Below are 25,909 nucleotides of genomic sequence, written 5' to 3' on the forward strand. Positions count from 1 at the left end.
GCCTCAGCGCCCGCCCGCCGCCATCGTGGCCGCCACCGGGCGCGGCGCGGGGCTATGACGTCAGGCGGCGGTGGCGCGGGGCTGTGACGTCAGGCGGCGGCATGGCGGGCAGCGGGCGGAGGCCGGAGCACCGGGGGCCGCCCGAGCTGGTGAGCGGGGGGGGACCGGGGATCGGGAACTGGGGGGATCGGAGGGACTGGGGGGACCGGGAGACCGGGACTGGGGACCTGGGGGGGGGATCGGAGGGACCGGAGGGGCCTGGGGGGGCCGGGGCCCTGGGCCTCACCGCCTCCGCCCCCCTCTCTCTCGTTGCAGTTCTACGACGAGGCCGAGGCGCGGAAATACACGCAGAAGTAGGGCGGGCCGGGGCGGGGCGGGGGGCGCTGGGGGGTCCCGTCCTGGGGACCCACGCCGGGGTGGGGGGCGGTTCTGCCCGGAGGCCTCGGCGGGGGACGCGGGTGGGGGCTCCGCGGTGAGGCCTGGGGGGCGGGGGGGGGCGACCCCGCCGTGTGCGGGGCCCGTCCTGAGGAGCGGGGCGTGAGGCCCCGCCGCGGGACGGGAGCTGCCGCCCATGCCCCGGCCCTGCCCCTGCAGCTCCCGCGTGGTGGAGATCCAGTCGCAGATGTCGGAGCGGGCTGTGGAGCTGCTGGGCCTGCCCGAGGACCGGCCGTGCCTCCTCCTGGACGTGGGGTGAGCGGGGGCCCTGCCCCCTGTCCCGGCGCTCGGGGCACCGGGCTCCAGCCGGAGGGCGCCCGGGGGCGGGGGGGGTCCAGGGGGTGTCCAGGCCCCGCAGCAGCAGCTTCTGCTGGCTGAGGAAAGGGGCTGGGCTGCTGCAGCTGCCCCTGGCTGGGAGCACCCTCAGGTCCCCACTCATTCCCTCCCTCCTCCCTTCAGCTGTGGCTCTGGGCTGAGCGGGGATTACATCTCTGAGGAGGGTCACTACTGGATTGGCATGGACATCAGCCCTGCCATGCTGGGTGAGCAGCACCCCCACCCCTGCCCCAGGGGTGAGCCCCAGCTGGGGGCTGGTTGCCTGAGCCGTGCTCTGTTCTCTGCAGATGTGGCTGTGGAGAGGGAGGTGGAAGGAGACCTTCTGCTTGCAGATGTGGGTCATGGCATTCCCTTCAGACCTGGCATGTTTGATGGCTGTATCAGGTGAGCTGGGGCACAGGGCTGGGCTCCTGTGATGCTCCACAGGACTGCATCATCTGCAGGGTGCACATGGGCTGCGTGGGGGGGGTGTCAGATGAGTGTGACTGTCCTGACCAGTTGCTCCTTTTGCTCCCTGCAACTTGACTCCACCTCTCCAGGACAAACTGCTGAGATCCTGGGTGGCAGCAGCAGCTCCTGACAGCTGTTTCTCAAGCAATGCTTTTTGGGTGTGTTTTTTTGTTCTGTCTTTTTTTTATGCTGGTGAGCTAGGAAGATTATGGAAGTAAATAAAGTAAAATTTGGGATTTTTTTCAGGAGGGTTGAGACCTTCTCTGAGGAGGAAAACAAAATATACAAAATACTACTGCTCAGCTGCAGGGTCTGTCCCTGGATCAAAGGTTTGATAGATGGGTTTGGAATGGAGAGCTAGGTGAAGGAGACAGAAACACTTTTCTGCTTAGAGAAGACCTCAGAAAGGTGCTGGGAAGGAGCAGGGACTGTCTGTTGTGGATCCATATGTTCTGTTTGGGGTTGCTCAGTGGCAACATCTGCCTGGCCATGCAAGGGCCACAGCTGTGCTCCTGACTTATTTGAGAACCTGAAATAAAGGGGTGTTTGGTGATTCTGCTGAGCTTGAGTAACTGCAGCACCTTCTTGGGTTGTGGCAGAGGGGTTTGTGTAGCTGCAGAACAGAAGGCAAAGCTACCTGGAAACAAGGAAATGGTTTTCCCGGACCCTGGCACGGGCTTAGTGCTGGAAACAAACTCAAAGGGAGGTGAGAGGCCCTGCAGGAGGCTCAGTGGCTCAGCATCCCAGGCTCTTGTTTTCTCTCTCAGTATCTCTGCAGTGCAGTGGCTCTGTAATGCTGATAAGAAATCCCACAGCCCTCCAAAGCGCCTCTATAAGTTCTTCTCAACTCTTTATGCTGCCTTGGTAAGTGCCACGCTCTCCCAGCCAGGCCTCTGCCTGCTCTTACACCCTCACTGGTGCCCTTCAGAAGGGGGTTTGAAGTCAAAGCATTTTTATGAAATGCTGCTGTGAAGCAGAGGGCTGGCAGGAGCATCCACTGCCTGTCCCCTTGCCTGCCCGCGGGGTGTCTGGTGCTTCCTGCTCCCTGCTGTCACCCCTTGCTCTGCTGTTGAGGAGCTGGCTCTGCAGCCTGAGCAGCTCTCCTGGGAGAGTCCTCTGGGAGCTTTAGGGGAGGTAGATACTTGTGTCTGGGCTTGAGACTGGGTGACTGGTGGGGTTTCTGTGACCAGCTTTATCTCCTGTAGGCCCGAGGATCCAGAGCTGTCCTGCAGCTGTACCCTGAGAACTCGGAACAGGTACAGGACACCAGGCAGTGGGGAAGAGGTGCAGCCAAAGGAGTCCTGTGCTGCTTGGGGTTCTGAGTGCATCATATTGCACAGAATCACAGAATGTTGGGGGTTGGAAGGGACTGAGTCCAACCCCCCTGCCAGAGCAGGACCAGAACTAGGGCAGGTCACTCAGAAAGGCATCCAGACAGGTCTGGAAAGTCTCCAGAGAAGGAGACTCCACAGCCTCTCTGGGCAGCCTGTCCCAGGGCTCTGTCACCCTCACAGGAAAGAAGTTCTTCCTCATCTTGAGGTGGAACTTCCTGGGCTCCAGTTTGAATCCATTGCCCCTCGTCCTGTCACGGGCACAAGTGACAAGAGCTTGTCCCTGCCTTCTTGATGCCCTCATGTATTTATAGACATTAATTAGATCCCCCCTCAGTCTTCTCCTCTCCAGACTGAACAGCCCCAAGTCTCTGGGACTTTTTCCACAATTTCTCCACTTTGTGTCTGTCTGTCTGCCCTTCCCACCACCTGTAAAGCTCCTCAAGAGCCCAGACACTCTATAAGGAGAGTGACCTCTGCAATTTTTGTGGCTTCACAGATTGTCTTGGGCTGAGCTTTAAAATCAAAGAAAGTAGCAGGACATGATCTGAATCTGCTGTCCTGGCTTTTCCCCCATGTGACTGGCTTTGCAGACTGGCCTGTAGTCATTGACACCCTCCTGTAACCCCCCAGGGCTGACAGATCCCCCCCAGTGTCTCTCTCCTGGAGTGCCCATTAAGCCAGGCTAGAGTCAGGAGCAGGGAGAACCAACTGAAGGCAGCAGACTGGTGTCCAGATGGTGGGACTGTGAGAACTGGGAGCTTGGTGTGGGGTTTGACAGGAGCAGGAACAACTCCTGGCATGCTCAGTTAGCTGTGGTCGAGCCCAGAGGTCTCTTGGGCATTGCTGGTGGATGACACCTAAATAACTTCTACACGTGCTTCTTATTCCAGCTGGAGCTCATCACAGCCCAGGCCATGAGAGCTGGCTTTACTGGGGGGATGGTGGTGGATTACCCCAACAGTGCCAAAGCCAAGAAGTGAGTTATGTGTCTCTGTGTGTGTTTGGGGATGAGGCCTGGGTTTAGCCGTGATTTCTTTATATATATGTGGGGTTTTTTCCCAGACTTATTCTCTCCCATGATAGTCCTGGGCAGAGGTTACAGCCTAGATCTGACCCTGTTATAAACAATCTCATGCTGAATCCCAGCTTCATGCTTCTCATTCTTGCTCTTCCAGGTTCTTCCTTTGTCTCTTTGTTGGGACACCTGGCACGTTACCAAAGGTGAGGACCTCCCTGAGGCAGCAGAGTTGCCTTCCTGGCTGTTGGGTGATGTGGAGGAGCTGTGGGTGAGGGAAGGTCACAGTGTGGGAGCTCTGCACATGTAGATGTGACTTTATTTACACATTTGCTGTCAGTCTCACCAGCCCCTCTCTCCCTGAGGTTTGATTTCTTTGCTACCATTTCTGCAAGGGCAGTTTCTTCCTGCTCCAGTCCTTCCCCTTGCAGAGCCCTGGGTTCCTTATTTTAGATGGCATGAGTCTGTCCACTCCAGAGGAGAGCAAAGCTTCCAAATCCTGCTTTTCAGGGCCTTGGTACTGAGTGTGCTGATGGAGAAGAGGTACAGCAGGCCAAGTTCACCAACAAGAGGTATTGTGTGTGGGGTGAAGCTGGAAGGAGTGGAGGGGGTGTAAGGGCTGGGGTTTGCTGACAGGAGCACAGCACTGCCAGTGAGAAGTGACTGAAGGGAAGGGAGCAGGAGGCAGCTCAGATGGGTGCTGCTTTGTCCTGCGGAAGGGCCCCAGACACAAGGAGTACAGTGGGTTGGTTTGGAGGCCTTTGCTGTGGGATTGGTGCTTACCCTGGAGTTGGAGGTGTCCTTTCTGTCCAGCACTGGCTGTGGGAAGGGGGAAGGTGCTGGTGATACCAAGCATGGCTTTGGTTGCTGGGGAGGCAGGCTGCTGTGCCTGAAGCCTGGTGTTCCCTGTCTTCTGCTGTCAAACTCTTTGCTTAGCTCTGCTCAGCGGTGACCTGGAGGGTTTCTCCTGCTGGCCAGGTCTCCTCCCATGGCAGTGGTGCAGGGAGGAGCCCCTCCTGCAGCCAGTGGGGGAGACAGAGAACAAAAGATAGAGGAAAGTCGTCGTGGCTGCCCAGAGCTTGTGGCTGCCATGTTTTCCTGCCTCTTACATCACTGTTCTCTGCTCAGGTAGTCCAGGGGGTACCTGGTCTTGGAAGGCAATAGCAGAACAGGCAACTCATTGGGAAGCCAGAGGCTTTTTCTGCTTTGTTCAGAGTAGAGCAGGCAAGGAGAAGGTGGTTGGTTGTGCTTGAGCCCATGTTCCCCTGAGAACCCAGCTGGTGTGTCAGATGGAGCACAGGGAGCATGGAGGGTGGGCACCCCCTGGCTCAGAGCAGGGGCTGGAAGGAGCCTCCTCCCCCCAGTGCATCTGGAGTTGGGCTCTTTGGCCACCTGCCCCAGTGCTGCCTGAGCCTCCTTCATCCCAGGGGTAGTGGGAGGGTTGCTGGCTGGCTTGGGAGGCAGAGGGCAAGTCCTGGGCAGTCCTCCGGGGCAGAACTCCATGTCTGCACCTCCGCTCCTCTCCAGCCCCTGCCTGCTTTCTCTGCAGGACACGGTTCACAAACATGAAGGGCAAGTCTGTGAAGAAGAGCCGGGACTGGATCCTTGAGAAGAAGGAGCGTAGACGACGACAGGGCAAGTAAGTTCAGCTGGGTCCCTGGGGCAGACTGTGCAGTCACCCGTTCAGCTCCTGCCGGGCGGCGCTGTGCGCGGTGCTGAGCCCCCTGCTTCTCTTCTCCCCTCTGCTCACCCGCCTCCTGCTGTTCTCCGCAGGGAAGTGCGAGCAGACACCAAATACACGGGTCGAAAGCGCCGCCCTCGTTTCTGAACTGCTCGGACACTGCTGGGGTGGAAGAAGGTGTGATGGTCCCTGCACTGAGCCTCCCGCGGGCGGCACAGGTGGTTCCCTGCTGGGACAGGGATCGTGGCTCTTGAAGGTGGGAACTGGCTCCAGTGCTGCCCAGCTGCCCAGCTTCCTGCCCTCTTCTCTTGGTGAAGGTAGAGTGGCAGGCAGTGCTCCGGCCACTTGGTGTGTGCAATGCCATTTTTTTCCTTCCTGAGAGTGCAGGGAGCTCCATGGGGAGCTCCAGGAGAGCCAGAACATTCTATCCAGCCTCCTCACTAAACAGTCAATGAATCCCAAGTGTTGCTGCTCTCCTGTGTCCTCAGTGCAGGGGAGTATTGAGGTGGGAATATAGCACCTTGCCAGCTTCTCCTCTGCCTGAAGGCAGGGAGTCAGGCACTATGAAGGTGTGTGTCCCCTAAGGGCAGGTCTTCCTCCTGGCAGAACTGTTATTCCTGTGGCAGTTGCTCCAGTGGGTGCTTCACCACAGGCCCCCCAGGTGTTTTAGTGCTCCCAGGGTGCTGGGGTTGTCCACACCCCCAGCCCTTGCTCCCCATCACTTCCTCCCTTCCCCTGGAACAGAGAGGTACCAGGCAGAGATTTACAGTTACAAATGTTTATTCTACATAAAAATTCCACAAAATGGGAAGCTGTTTTGCACCCAAAGCTTTGGGAGAAGAAAGGGAGGCTAGCAGTGGGGGAAAGGGTGAGGAGAAAAGAGGCAACATACAGTGTCATCCAGCCCAGTGAGACAGCAAGCCAGGGTCAAGATCCACATAGAAAACAAGGACACTTAGCTCACAGTACAGCAACAGTACAACTCCACAGGGGGCTTGGAAAGCCTTCAAGTACATGAATTACAAAAAAAAAAAAAAAAAAAAACAACCAACCAAACCAAAACCAAACCAAACCCAAACCCAAAACAATCCCCAGTTCGAGTGCAAGCTGTGCGTGCCCCACGCTGCTCGGGGAATACTGCATGGCCACGCTCCCGGCGCTGGGAGGGCAGGTGGCACCTGGAGCAGAGGTGGTGGAACCCAAAGGACAAGTGGTCTGAGGTCTAGGGAAGGGAGGGGGCTGGGGCTGGAAAGAAAAAAGTGACATGGCTCCCCAAAGCACAACCACACTGTTGGTGATTTGGTCTGTACATGCAACGACAGCTAGGGAAAAAAACTGAACGGGGCTTCCCATAGTGCAGGGGTAATTATTGCACCAAAACACCCTCCCCTCAGAGGACAGCATGAGCCTGCCTGTGGGGCACCAATGGTCGCCTGCTCCTCCCTCTCCCCAGCCTCTCCCCACGACCCTCAGGACACCAGCTGAGGTCCCACAGCTCCCTACCCAGCTCCTGCTGGCAGTGGTGGGACCAACAAGCAAGGAGCAAGTGCCAGAATCGACACCCCCCCCCGGTGCTGTTCTTGGCCTCATGCTTTGAGGGGGGGGGTGGGCCACAGCCCTGGTGTCCTGTGAGTGTCTGCCACGAGAGCTGCTGCTTGGGAGAAGAAATTAAAACAGGTCACCTTGTGCTAGCAGTGGGCCTGGCTGCAGGGGGGCTGAGGAGCTGCTGTGCCTACCCACGTTATTGCTTCCCAGGGGAGGGTCCCAGGACAGAGCAGAGTGCAGGCTGTGGTGGCAGGAGCTGCACGGGGACAGGAGCAGCAGGTGCTTGAGTGTCACCTCCAGCTCCCTTTCCTGTCACCAGACATCCTGCCCAGGCCTGCCCCCTGCCCTGCAGCGGGGGCTCCAGAGCCAGCCCAGCCCTGCTGGGGGGGGGGGGGTCCCGGTGCCCCCAGCCCTTTGGCACACACAGGCTGCAGCTCACATGAGATGTGGGACTGTGAAAGAAGGGGCCTTCCAGTCCTGGAGGTTCCTATGGCTGCACCTGCTGGGGGCTTGGGCAGAGGACCAGGTTGGACACTTTCCAAGGGTGGCTGAACCACAATCATTTGGGTTGGAAAAGACCTTTAAGAACACCAAGTCCCACTGTTAACCCACCACTGCCCCATGTCCCTCAGCACCACATCTACACGGCTTTTGAAACCCTCCAGGGGTGGAGACTCCACCACTGCCCTGGGCAGCCTGAGCCAGGGCCTGACAGCCCTTTGGGGAAGAAAGCCCTGGAGTCTCCAGAGGAATGTGAGGGCAGAGCCCCGCCCTCCAGCCCGAGAAAAGTGGACAGGGGCAACACAGGGCCCCTCCAAACTGCCAGCAGGCTCAGGCCACCCCACAGTGGCTGTGTCCATGTAGTGGGCCCAGCAGAGGGAACAGGGCACTTGGCTGCTCCCACAGCAGCCCACGAGCATGGGTGCCTCACTGGCTGACCCAGGGGATGAGCAGGCAGGAGGACACTGTCCCAGGAGGAGGTGGCAGGGGCAGGCACATGCCAAGAGGTGAAGAGATGGAAGGAGCAGTCAGGCAGTGCCCTGCTCCAGAGCTGGTAGGATGGAGAAGGAGGCGGAGGCAGGCTGCTGCTCCCTGCTTGGAGGAGGTGCCACACAACAAGGGGCTGCTCCTGGGACCATGACAAGAGAAAACCCAACTGCCTCCAGGCCCCAGCCACAGGTGCCTACATGGAGAAGTGAGGCTGGAAGCCCTGCACCCAAGCAAGCAATGCCATGGGCTGCAGGAATCAGAGCCAGCCCCAAACCTCCATGGCCAGAATCCAGGCCTGGGGGTAGCAGGAGCCAGGGCCACCAAGTGCCAAGGCTGTGAACAGAAGGATGAGGCACCGGGGAAGGGCAAGTGGCCAGGGAAATGTGCTGCCCTTCAAGTACCTGTGCCCTCTTGCTCTGCCAGGCCAGCACCAGGGTGCAGCACAAGTCCCAGCGAGGCCTGTCCCTGTTCCCAAGCAACCATGATGGCCCCGAGCAGCAGCTCCTCAACCCACACTGCTCCATCAGGCACGTCCAGCCCTGGCACCCACACCAGGGCAAGGGCTGGCCAAGGGAGGGGGCAGCAGGGAATGCTGGAATGGAGCCCCACAGCCAGGATGGAACCCCACAGCTGGGATGGAGCAGCAGGAGTGGAGCAGCAGGAGTGGAGTCCTACAGCTGGGATGGAGCAGAAGGAATGGTAGAGCAGGGATGGAGCAGCAGGAATGGTAAAGCAGGGATGGAGCAGAAGGGATGGAGCAGCAGGAATGGAGCCCTGGAGCAGGGATGGAGAAGCAGGAATGGAACAGTAGGGATGGAGCCCCACAGCCAGGATGGAGCCCTGCAGCCAGGCATGGCCACAGGATGGGCAGGGCTGAGGGGAGGCAGGCCCTGGCAGAGCACACCCCTGGGGAAGGGCCCTGTTAGAGAAGCAGCCCGAGGAAAAGGTGTTTGCAAGCACAGACGCGGCTGAGGGACACGAGAGCTCTGGCTGGAGGTGACGGGGAAGCTGTGGCAGGTTGCCTGGGCACTGCACTCCTGAGGACCCCTAACACCCTTCCTCAGCCCCTCCTCATCCTCAGCCGTCACTAACAGACTGCCCAGCACAGGAGGAGAGCAGCACCCCAGGGCACCTCTGTCCCAACCAGCCCACCCAGGCTGGAGCAGTGATGAGAGCTCGGGGGTCCCCCCTCCCCACCACAGGGTTCCCCTTGCGCCCATCACCGTCCCCTGCACCCTGCCCAGGCCCCGGGGCTCCCTCCACACAGACGCACCGCACACACAGCGTCACAAACAACCATGCATTAGAAACTGAAATGCTGCTGGGAGGCTCCGGGGCTGCGCGGGTGGCTCCAGCGCGGCTGCGGCCCCTGGCGCGCGCGGCTCCGTCCGTCGCACACAAACAGTCCCGTGGGGCCAGTCTAGCCGAAAATGCCGCCGAAGGTGGAGGCGATGACGATGCCCAGGATCACGCAGCAGATGATGATCATGATCTTCTTCTGCTCAGGCAGCCCAGCAGCGGCAGGGAGAGAAGGGAGAGGGGACTGTGAGTGTTTGGGGACAGGCTGGCCATGAGAACTGGGGGCTGCCCATCTCTCCTGCGCCCGTGTGCCCGTGGTGGGCTCTGAGCAGGAGTCAGAGGGGCTCTGGCGTCCCTGGGGCAGGGATGTGCACCCCAGCTGCCCTTTCAGCCCTGGGCTGGCAGAGCTGAGCCGGTTGCCACGGGGGTCCCCAAGGTGACATGGGGTCCCCAAGGTGACATGGGGTCTCCAAGAGGACTTAGGACCAGCTGTGGGGACTGGGACAGGCAGCTGGTGCTGCCCTCAGGGTCAGTGCTGGACCATGCCTTGTCTCTGCAAGAGTCGTGGTTCTCACAGCAGGCCGTGGGATCCATCCTGCCCCTTTGCCCACCCCAGGCAGCACCCCTGCCCCACAGCTCATCACTGGTGAGCTCTGCTGCAGCTGGTGCCACCAGCAGGACCTGCGCTGCACCCAGCAGTGCCCAGCTGCCTGTGAGGCTGCACCAGGCTGCCCACTCCTCAGGGCAGGCAGGGGGGCAGGACAGAGGTGTCAGCAACGCAGGCAGGGGAAGATGGGCCCCAGCCAGGGCAGGGACTCACCCGTCTGGCTTTGCTCTGGTACTTCACCGCTTTTTTGGTGTCAGACACAGCCCTCTCCACGTAGTCCACCGAGTGCTCGACGTTGTACTCGATGCGGTCGATCATCTCGCCCTGCAGAGCGGGGACAGAGCCCACGTGCCCGAGCAGGTTGAGCTCCTTCCTGCCCCACCGTCTGCGTCACCCTGCCCTGCAGCCCTGCGTGGGAGGGAGAGGAACCATCAGCTGCCTGCAGGGTGCCCCGGGGTGGGGCTCTGGTCTGAGGGCTTGGTCCCTCTGGGCACCTCCCAGCAGGGCAGCAAGCAAGGGTGAGGGTCAAATGTTCCCCAGTCCTGTCCTGGTGGCCACCCTGTCTGATATCTCAAGTGACACCAAAGCCACAACAGGTTCCACACTGACACATGCTGCTGGAACCGGAGGCAGGGTGGGGGAGAAGGACCACACCAGCAGCACCAGAGAGGATGCTCACGAGGCCACGCACATGCAGGGACAACCACCATGATCCACACAAGCACCCAGCTGAGAGCAGAGGGTTCCAGTGTGAGGCTGGGCTGCAGGGACCCCTGCCCCACTCTGCCCCCCAGCAGCAGAGGGGGGCTGGGGATATGAACTGGGGTGAGCTCCCCCAGCCGCCTTTGTCCACCACCTTTGTCCCCATCCTGACAGCACAGGGGAGCAGTTGGGTCCTGCAGCAGCTGGAGACAAGAGTCTGCCTGTTTGTGTGACCAACAGGGCTGGCAGGGATGGGTGGCTGGCAGCCCCAGTGCCCTCCTATATGGCACAGAGGGGAGGTCCAGCAGGTCCAGGCCAGCAGCTCTGCAATGCTCAGGAGGATGAGCCTTGCAAGCCCAGGGCTACTCTGGTGTTACCCCTGGGAGCACCGACCCCACCAGGCTCCCTGCCTGGCCTAAAGCTGCTGCCCTGCTTCCCACCCGTGCCATGCCTGGGGGAGGGCAGGCAGCTGCCAGCACTGCTGCTAGCACAGGGAGCTGCAAACTCCCCCCATCTGTCCCCAAGGCAGGCAGGAGAGGGCACCAGGGCCCACGGCCACCCAGGACAGGCCCTGGAGCCATGCAGGAGCCCAGCCAGGAGGGGCACAGCCATGCAGAGCAGAGCATGCAGCACCGGGGGGCACGGAGGGGCTTTACCTGCCACTGATGTCTCCTCAGGCCGTGGCAGCATGGTGGGCAAGAAGGGGGGTGAGCAGAGACACCCGAGTGTGTGCCCAGCTGAAGGGGCTGGTGGCACAGCCAGGGGTGGCCTGGCAGGACCACCGAGGCTGGTGGCACCCTGAGCTCCCCCAGGTCCCCCTCCAGAGCCCACCACTGACCCTGGGCACACAGCAGCCCCAGCTCTGGGGCACAGGGCAAGTCGCTCCAGTCCCAGGGAGCCCAGCTCAGCCCCAGCAGGAGCCACATCAGTTCCAGCTGCAGCGTTTCACCCACCCGGGGTGGGGACCACTGGCAGTCCCACCTCCCTCCAGCCTGCCCAGGTCAGCCAGCCCGCAGGCTGCAGGGTCTCCCTACCTGGCTCTCCACCAGCATGGCCATATCCATGAACATGTCGTGCAGTTCCCGGATGCTGTTCTCCAGTTTGATGATCTCGCTGTGCCGTGTCTCAATCTCATTCAGGGCCTGCTTGGTGATGTTTGAATCCATAATGATCTGCAAGAAGACAGGGCCACTGAGCTCTGTGCTCAGCCCCTTACCATGCCAGGATTAGGGGCACGAAGAGAGGGAAGAGCAGGAGCCCCTCCAGCCCAGCACTTTGCAGCAAACCCCCACCCTGGGGTCAGGATGCAGCCCCTGCTCAGGGCAGCACCTTCAGGCCAGATCCAAGCATCCAGGTCCCAGCTCCTTCCAAGGCTGAGATCACTGTTACACCTGGGCCACTGTGGCAGGACATCCATCAGCCAGCCCCCCAGGGTGAGGGTGCTGACTCAGCTTCAGCCTGTGCTGGTTCTTACCCCAGAAGAGAAGATGGCCGGGTTGCCGCTCTCCAGCATGTCCTCCAGCTCCTCGCTGGTGGTGGTCCTGCCAGCTGAAAGTGACACAACACAGGTCAGCCATGAGTCCCCCGTCCCTGTCCTACCACAGGGCTCTTGCTGGCTCCAGGGCCTCTCCAGCAGTGGAGAGGAACAAAGCTTCCAGCCTCGAGGGTGCACCAGGCGGTCTGAGGAGCTGCCATCACACAGCCCAGCTCTCTGCTCCTTCTGCAGGGAGTCAAGCTGCCCGCTGGGCCCAGCTCAGCCAGGAAAGTCTGTCTGTCCCTCCTGGTCAAGCTGCCCATCCCCATGGGGGCAGGAAGTGGTGTTAAAGGAGTAGCAGCCACCAGCACCTGGTGTCCTCCTGGCCTTCAGATGGCCCAGGATGGGGCTTGCCAAGAGCATCTCTATTCTTGGCCTGCTGCTCTCCATCCTTCCTGGTGGGCTGTGAAGGAGAAGGGATCCTGCTGCCCTGCTCCTGTGTTGCAGAGCACAGAGCCAGTGAACGCTGCGGTGGGGCAAAGGATGAGAGAGCAAAGACATCAGATGGATTAACCCTGGGCCAGCCAGTACAGGCTTGGCTGAAGGCCACGGCTGGTCAGGAAGAACTTGCTGCAACATGGAGCCAAAGCAGCAGCCCCAGAGGCTGCACCTCACCCACGCTGTCTGCCACAACGCCTGCCAAAGCCGTATCACCAACCTACAGGAGCTCAGAGGACTTTCCAGGGAGTCCACTGCCTTCTGGCTCGTTTTCCTAGTTTGGAAAGGCTGTCATTAGCTCCTCAACAGCTATAAAATCAGATGAAAGTGTGCTAGGTGCTTGGCTGATCTGGTGCCCACATCAACACAGCCAGGAATGGGAACCAAAGGGCTGAGTCAAAGCCAGGTGCCCACAAAGGGGAAGAGCCTGGGGGAAAAGCCCTGCCCTGAAACTTGGCAAAACACTGGAAAATCAAGAGAACTGGAGCTCTGCCTCCCCAGGGAGCTCCAGAGTATATCTGCTTCTTAATTTGGCATCTCTAGAAATTAGTTTCCTTGGAAGAAGATGCTCTGCCAATAAAGAAATCAGCACAGAGCAGCTCTGGGAGGGTGGAGGGAGAAGCAAACTCAGCCCTGAGCTGACCAGGGGAGCAGTGAGAGATGAGGAACAGGTCATGGTGCAGCAGGGCTGTCAGAAGCTCTGGGACAGGCAGAGACATGAAACCACTCAGGAGACTTTCCACCTCAAGACCTCTGCACAGTCCTTGGCCCAGCTGGATGGAGTGACCATTCCCATGGAGCAGCTCCCAGGGGATGAGGCAGGAGCAGCTCCATTAGGGTGCACAGGACCCTGAGGAAGCTCCCAGGAGAGCCTCTGGGGCCACAGCTCACACCCATCACCCAGCTACACCGAATGCCAGTATACCCAGCCCTGTATGCCAGACATTCCAGGAGCAGGAGGGCTTCCAGCACCTCGGGGCTGCAGGAGCCAAACACATGGTGGCTGAACCAGTCACGGCTCCACTGGGCTCCTCCAGCTCCCAGCACCCTCCTCCTGGGACTGGGCTCAGGTTGGGAACACCAAAGGAACTTCCCAAGGCTGGGATGCTGTGTCTGGCTCTGGCTTTCAGCCCATCAGGAGATACAAATCCACACAACTCCTGGAGAGATGGGAATGCTGCTTGCACATGCTGAGGTGATGGGCAGGAGTGATGGGGCCATGCTGGGTGTCCCCACCTGGGGCAGCTCTGGCACTGCCCTCAGTGGTGCTGGGATGAGCAGACTCCAGCTATAATCACCTGCCCAGGGTGTCACACAGTGCCACTCACCTCCCCACCCCTCAGGACCTGTCTGCTCAGCAGGGGTGGGGGCTGCAGGGACCAACTTCCTGTGCTGTGCAGGCATTTCCACCCTGGTCTTAGCTCAGATCCTCTGATCGCTCCTGAGATGAAAGTGTCACAGGAATCCTAGTAAGCTCTTCCCAGCTCTGGGGGCTCTGAGACCACCTGGGGCTCCATGGAGGAGCTACCAGGGCTGGAGAAGCCCCTGGACTCTCCCAGCTCCAGGGGTGCACCCACATCTTGCCTTCCAGCAGATCACTGAACCTGGTCTCACACACTAGGGCAGGGGCTGGTTAATTCCCACAGTGAGAAGACAGAGAGGCTTTATTTTTGGGGCCCGTTTCCCACAAAACAAAACTATTCACAGAATCCAGCAGCCTCTGCACAGCCCCTCTGAGCCTCCAAAGCTGCACACCCACCACGGAAAGCTCCTGCAAGCCTCGAATCCCATTTCCCTGGGGGGAAAATCTCATTAGATTCCAGATGTCACTTCTCGTGATGGACAAAACAGAAAGGACAAAACCGAAGCAGCGGCACCTCCCACCGAGGGAGCACAGAGGGACACGCCTGAGGAGGGCAGCTCCCAGCAGCCATGGGGACAGTGCTGGGGACAGACACCAAGCACCTGTCCTGCTGTCACCAAGCCCGGGACATGGCGCATCCTGTGACCCTCCCTGGCATCTGCAGCCTTGGTGTGTTTGGGAGCAGAGCAAGGAAGAAGGGGGGTGAGGGCAACAGTTAAGGCTGGGGAAGAGAAGAGGAAGCAGTGGGAGAGGAGAGGACATCTGCTTCATGTGCTGGACAGGCAGGGGTGATGGCAAGGGTCACTGAGGCACAACCTCTGGCACCAACAGGCATGGCAGGGCCTGCCCAAAGAGCAAGAGCAGATCCTTGGAGGATCTGCTCCAAGGGGAGCCCCAGGGCAGTGCCTCTACAGGCCCATTTCTTCTGTGACTGTCCCACCTCCAGAGCAAGAAGCAGACAGGGTTTGGATAGAGAAGCTCACTGGGCACTGGGGAGCATCCCCAGAGCAGCTCAGAGGTCCTTGCTCTCATGCTTGCAAAACCCAAGTGATTTACTGACTCTGCTGTCAGACTTTGCTCCCGGCACTTTCTATCTTTGGATTCACCAGCTGAAAAATGGGAGCTGAGGATTTCATAGAGCTTTGTGCAGTCATCACATTCCAGCTGAGCCCTGTTAAAAAGAGCCTGTTCAGGAGCCCCCAGAACAGCAGGGCCTGAAGGTGCTGGCTGGGACCCCCCGGGACAGGTTCCTCTGCCCAGGAAGCCCTCCTGCTGGAACCTCAGCAAGCTGGTTGCTTTTGACAAACCTTTTCGTGAGAAGAGATTTTCCACTGTCCTGACAGACCCCAGCTTTTGCAAAGGGCTGTGCACACACAGGGCTGAGTCCCCTCCCAGCACAGACCTCATCCTTCTCCTGCTCCACACAGCTCCATCCTGAAGGGGATGTGGGTCCCTCCCCATCACTAATGGAGACAGCTCCTCCGCACCCAAATTCTGCTCCATGGTGAGTCCTGAGCAGCCTTCTCCTTGCTCCTCACCAAGGCTCTGTCAGGCACTGACAGCCTGTCAGGATGGACAGAGAAGACAAGTATAATTGAATCTATCTGCATAATTTAAGCAGAGCAGCAGAGTCCTTCCAAAACCTGGGAGTAGAAAAACAAGACAATTTCTTGGTTTCCTTTCAATTTCTTTCAGGTCAGACAATTAAGGTCCTGACCAAGTCCTTTCAAACCTTCTCTCTTCGAAGGGAGGCACAGGGACATCCTAAATTCCTGCTTGCACTACAAGCCCCCCCGTGGTTGGGTATCACCCACAGGAGGATGTCAGCTGCTGAGTCAGGCAGCTGGAGCATCAACACACTCATCACCCTGCTGTGCATCAAACCTCCAGCTTGTCTGGAACCTCCTGTCAGCCTTTCAATCGGCCATTGTGACACCTTTTTATTATTATTATACATCACAGACTAATTTTAACAGAGGAAAGGCCTGCACAGCCACGTCTGCTCCCAGCCTTCCACAGACCCCACTAGCATCCAGACTCCCAGGCAGGGCATGAAGGACATTCCCACAGGTGTCCCAGGACCCTGTTCTGACTCAAAGATCTTATTATTTGTGCTGAGTTGTGAGAGGGAAGAGAAACACTCATTTGTTTGTGAGAAAATAAATCCTGGACTACCCTTCAGACTCTTTCATTCTGAGCACAAAAACCCCATGATGTGTCTCTGACCATGAGACTATTTGCAAAAATCTCTTTGAATCTCTGCATGGCCTGACCTCTCCTTGCTTGCTCACTCCCCTGTTCTGGTGGTGGGATGGTTCCTCTTTGCTGGGAGCTGACCACCTTTCTCCAAAACCAGCCAGGTATCACCAGCTGCCCAGAAGAATCACCAGAACAGCAGGTTTTGTGGACAGGCATGACCAAGCTTCCCCTAAGCAATGGGCTCTGGGTGACACACACATCTTAGTGCCAGTCAGAGGTGTCACTGGGGCCCACCTTCAGCCAGAAGACACCACTGCTGCTGCTAAGAACCACCAGGGTCCTGGGTCCAGGGGCCCTGAGGCTTGTGCTCTTCCTGTGGCACAAGGAACTCCTGGGAGCAGCGAGTGTCCCCACTTCAAGAGCTCCCTTCTCTGGTTTACACTTGGTTCACTTCACCCGTGATGAAAAGCACCCAGAGGACAGGCAAGTCAACACATGGAGTAAGGAATTCCTGCTGGCTCCTCCTAATTGGTGTCCTTGCACATGGCAAGGGGGTTGGAACTAGATGATCTTTAAGGTCCCTGCCAACCCAAACCATCTGTGACCCTCTGATCCTATGAAACTCCCCACCCTGTGCTCTCTGAGAAACACTGAAGAACATCTGAGGGGGGTTTCTGTGCTTTGCTGATGCAGTTTGATACTGGAATGTGAGGTGTCCCCACATGCCTGCTTCCCACCAGGAGCTGTGTCCCAGCTCCCCCCACACACCCCCAGCTTTTCAGGGGGTTCTGTGCCCAGTAGTGCAGGATGTGTCCCCCTGATAGTCATAGGATACTCATTAGTAGATTCAATAGAAAAGCCTAATCAAAATTTACTAAAATAATGAATTTGCTGCACTAAGATAGCTGAATGGGTTACTTTTAAAACAAGGTGCTTTGTGAAACTGTCAGTCAGTTATGCCAAGTATCCTGCAGGTTGTGGAAACATCAAGTCTTCTAAGACCTGTGTCACCTACAGACAAACTCATGTTGATTCTGACCCACCTGGGCAATCGACCAGTGGGAGACTGGAGACAGGACCAGGGCAGAGACAGGACAAAGACCACAAAGGTCTAGAATCCATAAAGACCCCCACAGGAGACCCTTGAGCATAGCCAAGTTCAGGAAATAAAATGACTATGGAAAAGAATTCTGGGAACTCATTGACATAAAACTGAATATGCATGTTTTTGGTGTGTATTAGTTGGGGTTTTGCTAACTCCTCAGAGCACTCATGGTGGAGAATCCTCCGTGCTGCCCAGTGCTGCAATAAAGAATTCCTGCTCAGAAACAGCTGGTTTGTTGTTATTGGGTCTTGATCCCGGAATCCTTGCCCAGCCCAGCCTCCTACTGTGAGGAGTGTTAGAAAGCAAGGGGGTGTTCTGGTTGGGTTTGGTGGGGTTTTTGGTAGCTGGGAAGGGCCCCAGAGGGGCTCCTGTAAGAAGCTGAGAAGCTGCCCCTGCTCCAAACCAGCCAAGGAGCCATTAGGGGGACAAGAGATGAAGCTCTGCCATGAACATACGGAAGAACCGACCTAACCCCTGAGCAGAGGAGCACTTGAGGGAGAGGAGCTGAGCTGGAGAGGCAGAGCAGTGCTGGGCTGGTGAGGAAGGAGAAGGGGAAGAAGCTGCCCAAGCAGAGGTTTCCCTGCAGCCCATAGCCAGGTGGCAGCTGTGCCCCTGCACCCATGCAGGAACCTGGGGGAACATTCCCTGGAGGCACCAGGAGGGCAGAACTCGGATGTGCTGCCCCTGGCCTGGGATGGGGCAGCTGTGGAAGCCCCCGGGCAGGGGAGGTGCCTGTTCCCCACCAGCCCGGGACTCTGCGGGCAGCGCTGGAGCAGCTCCGGGGCTGGTGGGAAGGGCTCCTGGAGGAGAGGCTGCTGGAGGACTCTGCCATGGAGGGACCCGTGGGGAGCAGGGCAGGACTGTCAGGAATCCTTCTCCCTGAGGAGGAAGGAGCAGCAGGAACCACCAGCCTGTGCAGGGACTCTAAACCCCATCCCCATCCCCCTGTGCCTGGGGGGAAGGAGGGAGAGAAACCGGGAACAAAGGGATTTGGGAAGAAGGGAGGGGAGGGGTAACGTGTGTGAGCCCTGCTCTGGGGGTGTCTGGGTCCTGTGGGCACTGATTGGTGTGACATTAAATTAGTGTTTTCCCCAAGTTGAGTCTGTTTTGCCCTGGTCCTCAATCAGTGAAGAACCCTCCTTGTCCTTTGAGCTTCTAGTTGGGTTTGTCCTCCCATCCCAGGTGTGTGGGGGGAGCTGAGTGAGCGGCCACGGGGCTGGGTCTTTGATGTCCTGTTGGGCCCAAACCAGGACAGGGGCTTTGGAAGCTCTGAATTTTTTTTTACCCCAGCACAGCCAGCCCAGCCCAGCCCCAGGTTCACTCACTGATCTCCAGCTGCCTCTGGATCCTGCCCTTGCAGCGCTCCCGGTAGTCGGTCTGCGTGGCGTTGTACTCAGACATCACCTCCACAAACTTGCGCGACAGCGTCGAGTGCTGAGGAGGAGAGAGGAGACAAACACGGTGAGGGTCCTGCAGGAGGGACAGACCCACCACCCCCTGAGCAGCCCCCTGCACCTCTGGCACCCAAAAAGCATTTCCAGCCCAGAAGCTGCCCTGAGCCGTGGGACAACGCGCAGGTGACGCGGCCCCAGAGGGTGGTCCAGGTGCTCCTGCTCAGCCTGGTCAACCCCAGCCCAACCCAAGCAAGGTGTTCAGCCCCCAGGGGATATGCATGGGTCACAGCTGGCAGCACCCTCCTCACACCACAGCTTGTGTCCTGGAGCTGAGGCCACCACGGTGCTGTGGGTCGAGCCCTGCCTGTCCCTGCCAGGCTGCCCAGCACGGGCACAGGACAGACCAAGGGTGTCCCTCTGGGGTGCTGGGACTGAGCAGGGAACCCTGGGGGGACCTAACCTGGCTAGGCATGGCTTGCAAGGGGAGCTGGGATATGGGGACAGGGGAGATTGTCCCCTCCCCACACTGGAGGGCTTCCCCAAGCCCCAGCCCCACGGGGATGTGGGGGAGGACCACTTGCCCCAAAGTGAGCAGCCAGCCCAGGGCAGGTGGTGTGGTGGGGCTGTCACCCCCACACATAGAGCACCCTCATCTTCAGGGCCACCAGCATGGCCTGGGCTCACCCTTAGGGAGTTACAGCTGACAGAGCTGAAGCCAAGAATTGTACCCAGCCCTGCTGAGCTGGAGCAGCTCTCAAGCCTCCACACCTGAGCCTGGCAGCACCTCTGCAGGCTCAGAAGTGCCTGCTGGGTGTTTCTACACCCAGAGCAGCTCCAGCCAACCCACCTTCAGGAGACTGAAGACATCTGAAAGACACACTTGTGTTTGCCTTGCAGCTATTCTAAGCAAAAAGCAGCTCCGTCCTCATGGCAGAGCCCCAGCCTTGGCTCATCTCATCCAGCTTCTGCTGGCAAACCTCACAGGAGAACCCCAGCACCTGCAGCCTCTCCCCAAGAGCTGACCAGCACCAAGCAAGGCCAACAGCTCCTGGGTGTCACAGCTTGAAATCCAGCAAGGATGGGATGTGCCATCTAATCAACTCTTCTTCTGCCTTCTCTAAATTGCCTAAAATCCAGTTTGTTCTCACTCAGCTGTGAAGTATCAACACAGGTTGATCTGCAGACAAATATAGCCTGGGTGTTGAGTGACACCCCTTTCTGCTCCTCAGCACACCACACCACTCTCCTCCTTCAAAAGTTCTTTGCCTTCGTGTTGATTTTGTCAGATTGTTACGTTCTGTTCCCCCGGGCATCCCACACGTCTACAAAATGCATCTCATTTTTGAAGGAACACGCAGTTTTTGTGCATAATGGGCTGGAAAAACCCATTTGCAATGGCTTTCAGTCACTACATGAAACCACCTGAATATTCAGAGTAAATAAGAAGAATATCAAAATGTAAATTGCATTTGAAAGAGACTCGTTAAACAAAAAGTATTAACTGAAGACATAGGGTTGCTTCACCTGGGGCAAACAACCCTGCACTCCTCAGACATGGACAGGCTAGATGGGACTTGGACAGGCTGGATGGATGGGCTGGGGTCAACTGAAGTTCAACAAGGCCAAGTGTCACATCCTGCACTTGTGCCACAAGCAGCCCAGGCAGTGCTGCAGGCTGGGGACTGAGTGGCTGGAAAGTGTCTGGTGGAAAGGGACGTGGGGCTTCTGATTGATAGGTGGCTGAACATGAGCCAGTGTGTGCCCAGGTGGCCAAGAAGGCCACCAGCATCCTGGTCTGTATTAGAAATAGTGTGGCCAGCAGGACCAGAGAGGTGATTGTCCCTCTGTGCTCAGCACTGGTGAGGCTGCACCTCCAATACTGTGTCCAGTTTTGGGCACCTCAATACAGGAAGGACATCGAGGTGCTGGAGCATGTCCAGAGAAGGGCAAGCAAGGTGATAAAGGGCCTCAAGAACAAGTCTTACGAGGAGCAGCTGAGGGAACTGGGGCTGTTTAGTCTGAAGAAAAGGAGGCTGAGGGTAGAACTCATCACCCTCTGCAACTGCCTGAAGGGAGGCTGTAAAGAGGCAGGTGCTGGTCTCTTCTCACCAGTAACTGGTGATAGAACAAGAGGAAATGGCCTCAAGCTGCACCAGGGGAGGTTTCGACTGGACATGAGGAAGAACTTTGTCACTGAAAGGGTTGTCAGACATTGGAACCTGCTGCCCAGGGAGGTTGAGTCACCAACTGTGTTTAAAAGTCATCTAGATGTGGTGCCTGGGGACATGGCTCAGTGCTGGGCTTCGGAGAGTGGGGTTAATGGTTGGACTAGATGATCTTGAAGGTCTTTTCCAATCTAAGTGATTCTGTGATATGGGGAAAGCAGCTCAATTTGCTGCACAACCAAGTTGGACTTCTGAAGAGCTCAGTCAGCTCCGGGTACACACAGGGGGCTTTGACACCCCCACAAAGCATAGACTGGAACCTGGGACATTGGTCTTCAACATCTGAATGAAGAGAAAGACATTTCTGAAGTGCTCATCCTGGGAGGGAGCCCGGGGGGATGCCAGCTTTCCTCCTGAGCCTGTTGGGGTTATAGCAGAGATCCCAGCCCTGTCTTGCCACCCTTTGGGTTTGTTTCAGTCTTTGAACTGGCAGGGTGAACATTTCCATTGCACCATCTTATCTACATAAATCAAGCCCAAAAACAACCAGAGGAAAAGCTCTTCTGAATAACAAGGACCAAAAGTACTGATATTTGGAAGAAGGACACGGATCTCCTGGTCTCCTCACAACCAGGAGCAAACCTGGGTGTCAGGAAAGGCTGAAGGAGCCGGGGCTGTTCAGCCTGGAGATGAGAAGGCTGAGGGGAGACCTTATCAATGTTTACAAGTATCTAAAGGGTGGGTGCAAGGAAGATGGAGACAGGCCCTTCTCAGCAGTGCCCAGTGTCAGAACGAGGGGCAATGGGTGCAAGTTGGAACATGGGAAGTTCCTTTGAAATATGAGGAAAAACTTCTTCACAGTGAGGGTGACAGAGCCCTGGGACAGGCTGCCCAGGGAGGCTGTGGAGTCTCCATCTCTGGAGATATTCCAGACCCACCTGGATGCAGCCCTGGGTAAAGTGCTCTAGGTGATCCTGCTTCAGTGGGAGAGTTGGACCAGATGATCTCTAGAGGTCCCTTCCAACTCCAGCAGTTCTGTGATTCCTGGTTGGCTGTCCCTGGGTGGCTGGGAGCTGGAGGGGGACACCTGAGCTGCACACCCACCCAGGACCAGCTGCAAGAGCTCCACTGAGGCCATCAGACCTCCTGAGGCCACAAAGAGGATCTGAGGGCAGAAGCACCTCTCCTATGGAGACAGGCTGAGAGAGTTGGGGTTGCTCAGCCTGGAGAAGGCTTCCAAAATTCACACTCACACCAGCAGCACACCAGGTATGGGAACCCAACGAGCACCAGCAGGGACCAGGGACATCTTCACTCTCCTAGTGTGTTGCAGCTCAAAAACTGCCTTCAGGCAAGTCCACCCCACACTGCTCCCCAGGGGACAGCTACAATGGTCAGAGGGTGTAGCTGCTGCCAGAGCTGTCACCTCCTCTTACCCATGGTGACAAAGCAAAGCCAGCAACACAACCATGGAACAACACTGCTCTGTGCCCTGCTCACCTGTCCTGGGCATGGGGACCTGGCTACAGTGCCCTCCTCAGCCTCCCAACACAGGGGCTCCAAGCTGCAGCCCCAGGGAGCTCCTCTCCCCTGATTATCTGAGACTAGAGAAATGCTAAAAAATGCCCAGATTACAAGAGCTTCCACTTCCTTGTCCATGGCTGAGACAGTGGGGATTGTGCAGGCTGGAGAAGGGAAGGCTCCAGGAGACCTTCCTGAGGCCACTCAGTGCTTCAAGGAAAGAGGGAGAGAGACTTTTGAGCAGGGCCTGCAGTGACAGGACAAGGGACAAGGGTTTAAACTGAATGAGGGTGGGGTTAGGTTGGACATAGGGAGAAATGTTTTACTCTGAGGGCGCTGAGACCCTGGCCCAGGTTGCCCAGGGAAGCTGTGGCTGCTCCATCCCGGGCAGGTTGGATGGGGCTTGGAGCAGCCTGGGCTGGTGGGAGGTGTCCCTGCCCATGCAGGGGGGTGGAACTAGTTTTAAGGTCCCTTCCAACCCAAACCACCCTGGGGTTCTATGATTGCTTCTCCTAGTGTTTGCACAGCAGAATTTGACTGCTCTGAAGCCAAGCACAGCCCTCCTCTCCCATCACCTCCTGGGCTCCCAGAGCTGCCTCCAGCCAGTTCCCATCCTCCCCTTCCCAGTGCCCCAGGGCAGAGACTCACCTGAGTTTTCCTTATCCTCAGGTCAGCAGATGACCTGTTCAGTCCTTCCTCTTGCTCAATACTCTGCTCAATACCTGGTGGGGGTAGAAGGAGACAGATTACTTTGTGCTGCTCAGAAAAAGAAAAAGGGCTTGTTTGTGGAGGGATTGGAAATGACTGAAACCAGTTGAGGAGAACCTGGAACCATCCCCAGCTCTTGCCTCCAGCCCAGGATTCAGCCTGGGCTGCCCAGCTCTGGGTGTGCTCATCAGGCTGGGCCTCAGCACTGTTCAAACCCCATGGAGTGCTGCTCTGCCCCAGGAGCAAACCCAGAGCTAAAATGTCCCCAGCTCAAGACTTCTTCCAGGGACCCCAAAACCAGCAGGTCGGCAGCTGCCAGGGCCTGCCCAGGGAGGACCCACGAGTACACCCCACCCTGACGACCAGGCTGCTGCAGCAAGGCAGGGATTTGCCCTTTTCATCCCACCTGGCAGCAAAAAGGAGTGAGATGAACTCCTCACCTGCCCAAGGAGCATGAAGGGCTGCAGGGAGGAGCTGTGGTTTGGGCAGGAGAGGGCATGGGGTGGCAGGACAGGAGGTCAAGCACAGAGCAAGGCCGTGCAGATCTGCTCCTCAAGGCCAGCCTGGGACATGCTAATTCAAAAAGCTCAATTTAGAGACTTAAAAAGCCTGGAAGAAAGCTCCCAGCTGGCCCAGGGTGCAGAGGTATGTGCCTCCATGTAAATACACCTCCAGGTGTGAGCTGGTGGCATCCCTTGAGTTTGGCTCAGGATGCCAGAGGACAACCAGCTAGGGCCAGGCCGTGTGTCTGTAACCTGCCCTGTCCTACCTACAGCAAACCACCCCAAAATGTCCCCACCTGAGCCAAACACCAGGTGCCACCAGCGCAGAGCTGACAGCCAGGGCCCCACAGCAGTGCTGGCCATGGAGCACGAGTGGGAAGAGATGAACAGAAGGGCCTGGAGAAGGACCCGGGGCAGCAATGCTGCACCACAGCCAGGATGGGTACCCATGGCACCATCACAGGTGACAGGATGAGGGGAACTGCTTCAAGCTGGAAGAGGGAAGATTGAGATGAGATCTCAGGAAGAAAGTCTTGGCTGTGAGGGTGGTGAGACCCTGGCCCAGGTTGCCCAGAGAAGCTGTGGCTGCCCCATCCCTGGCAGTGTTGAAGGGCAGGTAGGATGGAGCAACCTGGTCTAGTAGGTGTCCCTGCCCATGGTGGGGGGTTGGGACTAGATGACCTTGAAGGTCCCTTCCCACCCAAACAATTCCATGATCCTATGCAACACTCACTCTTTAGCTTGGAGCGCACTTTGTTCGCCGTTTTCTTTATGTCAGACATCAGCTCCTCCAGCTCCTCCTTTGTTTCTGGGGAGAGAGAAAAGAGCAAACATGGATAAGTTGGAGACACTGCTAAAACCTGCTGCCCAGCCCTGCAGTGTGTGGAGACCAGATCCAGGGAAGCTGTGGCTGCCCCATCCCTGGCAGTGTTGAAGGGCAGGTTGGATGGGGCTTGGAGTAGCCTGGGCTGGTGGGAGGTGTCCCTGCCCATGGGACTGGGTGATTTTGAGGGTCCTGTCCAACTCATACCATTCTGTGGGTCCGTGGTTCCTGTCCCAGAAACCAGAGCTTCCTAATAGGAGCTGAGATGTGCCTGTGTGCCTCTCACCACCCTGTGCCTGAGAAGCTGCAGGACCCACCTGAGCACAGCAGCAGGGCTGGAGTGAGGGGCTCATGCCTGTGCCCTTCATGCAGGTACCCAACCATGCTCTGCTCTTCATGGGCTGTGAAGGCTGGGTGGTGGACATGCCCTGCTGGACCTTTGGGCAGCCCAGCTGGCTTGCCAGGGCCATCACCCTGCCCTGCCCATGGGACTGGCCAACCCCCAAAGCCAGCAGTGAGCAGCATGCTGCAGTATCTCCAGATTCAGATACCAAAGGAAGTCTAACCCCACCTGCCATTCAAATATGATTTCTGGGAAATGCTGCCACCCTCATGCTCGCTCTTGATTTTGATGAGCTCAAGACTTAATTCAAGAAATCTTGGTTTAACAGAGTCCAGGCACATGAACTGAGTCACTCCAGTGGCTGTGGTGGCTCCCAGCTGGCAGTCACAGGCACAATCAGAAAATGATGGTGACAGGAATGTGCTGGGGGAAGGTCACATCCCACCAACGGCTGCAGACATTCCTGACTCAGAGCTAAGAGATTCAGCACCGTTGGGAAAGAAGAAGATGGACCTGTCTGTGAATGTCTTCATCCCAGGCTCCAGGACGTTCTGGTGAAGATCAGACCATGGCCTCACTGGGGGACCTGGTGTGATTCCATAATTGCTAGAGAATAAGCACCACGTAGGGAAAGGCAGAGGACATCTTCAGTTTGGGTTCTCACTGCAGTGGCTAACTCTTCTTCATTGATGAAAGAGTTTGTATTGAATAAAGAAACCAGCCTGAGCTGAGGAACAACCTGTGGCCAGGAGCTGATGGAGAAGCAGACAAAAACCCAGAAGTGTGAGGGGACAACAGGCTACCACGAACATGAGGACAGGCTGAGAGCTGGGCTTGTTCACCTGGGAAGGGGAAAGCAAAGGGGGCTCCTACTGCTGCCTACAATGACCCAGAAGGGAGAGAGAGAAGCTGGAACCAGACTTTCTTGCTGGTCCTTGGAGGTGACCTTCAGCTTCTTGCTGAAGCTTGAAGCTGCACAGGGACAGTGCAAGCAGTGACAGACCAAGCTGGGACACACAGAATTCAAATTAGATACTAGAGAAAAAAAATGGTCATCATGAAGGTGGTCAAACAATGAGCCCAGAGACGTGGTGGGATGTTCAGCAAGTGGCTGGATGAAGGCCTGAGCAACCAGATCTAATGGACCTGCTGGAGGGTACTGGACCAGGGTCCTCCCAGGTCCCTTCCCACCCAAATCCACCTTTGATCTTAGGAAACAATTTCACATCACTCACTGCTCCATACCTTCTGTACATAGTCAGGTCTCTTCTCCCCGTCACAGCTGGTGACAGGATGAGAGGAAATGGCCTCAACTTGTGCCAGGGAAGGTTCATATTGGATATTAGGAACAATTTCTTTACTGAAAGAGTGGTCAGGCACTGGAACAGGCTGCCCAGGGCAGTGGTGGAGTCACCATCC

General features: G+C 57.5%; 3 protein-coding genes and 1 non-coding gene across 6 annotated transcripts in view; 2 read left to right on the plus strand and 2 right to left on the minus strand.

Annotated features, from left to right (window-relative positions):
- MKS1 (MKS transition zone complex subunit 1) overlaps nt 1-25,909 on the minus strand; it is a 104,839-nt gene that overhangs the window by 16,346 nt on the left and 62,584 nt on the right. The window lies entirely within an intron of this gene.
- BUD23 (BUD23 rRNA methyltransferase and ribosome maturation factor) lies at nt 9-5,713 on the plus strand. 2 transcript variants are annotated; one of them, XM_051635392.1, is made up of 12 exons: nt 9-149; nt 316-353; nt 595-690; nt 895-977; nt 1,059-1,155; nt 1,989-2,085; nt 2,427-2,477; nt 3,446-3,531; nt 3,731-3,776; nt 4,081-4,142; nt 5,120-5,209; nt 5,344-5,713. In XM_051635392.1, exons 1-12 carry the CDS (start codon nt 102-104, stop codon nt 5,396-5,398), a joined length of 849 nt encoding a protein of 282 aa, XP_051491352.1. In that variant the 5' UTR covers nt 9-101; the 3' UTR covers nt 5,399-5,713. The 2 variants fall into 2 exon arrangements, with proteins under 2 accessions (XP_051491352.1, XP_051491353.1); XM_051635393.1 differs by lacking the exon at nt 316-353 and having other exon boundaries at nt 46-149.
- On the plus strand, nt 4,548-4,683 carry LOC127392391 (small Cajal body-specific RNA 20). Its single transcript, XR_007891256.1, has one exon. It is a non-coding gene; the product is annotated as a small Cajal body-specific RNA 20 (non-coding RNA).
- The window catches only part of STX1A (syntaxin 1A), a 65,912-nt gene continuing 46,016 nt past the window's right edge, over nt 6,014-25,909 (minus strand). Inside the window, exons 4-10 of one of the 2 annotated variants that reach the window (XM_051635388.1) lie at nt 24,058-24,132; nt 22,762-22,835; nt 18,359-18,467; nt 11,869-11,942; nt 11,429-11,566; nt 9,906-10,016; nt 6,014-9,284 (exon numbers count right to left, since the gene is read on the minus strand). In XM_051635388.1, the coding sequence (XP_051491348.1) occupies nt 9,207-9,284; nt 9,906-10,016; nt 11,429-11,566; nt 11,869-11,942; nt 18,359-18,467; nt 22,762-22,835; nt 24,058-24,132 (659 nt within the window). In that variant the 3' untranslated portion in view covers nt 6,014-9,206. The other variant, XM_051635389.1, reaches the window with a different exon arrangement.

This window comes from Apus apus, chromosome 18, assembly GCF_020740795.1.
Source record: "Apus apus isolate bApuApu2 chromosome 18, bApuApu2.pri.cur, whole genome shotgun sequence".
NCBI classification, from domain to species: Eukaryota; Metazoa; Chordata; class Aves; order Apodiformes; family Apodidae; genus Apus; species Apus apus.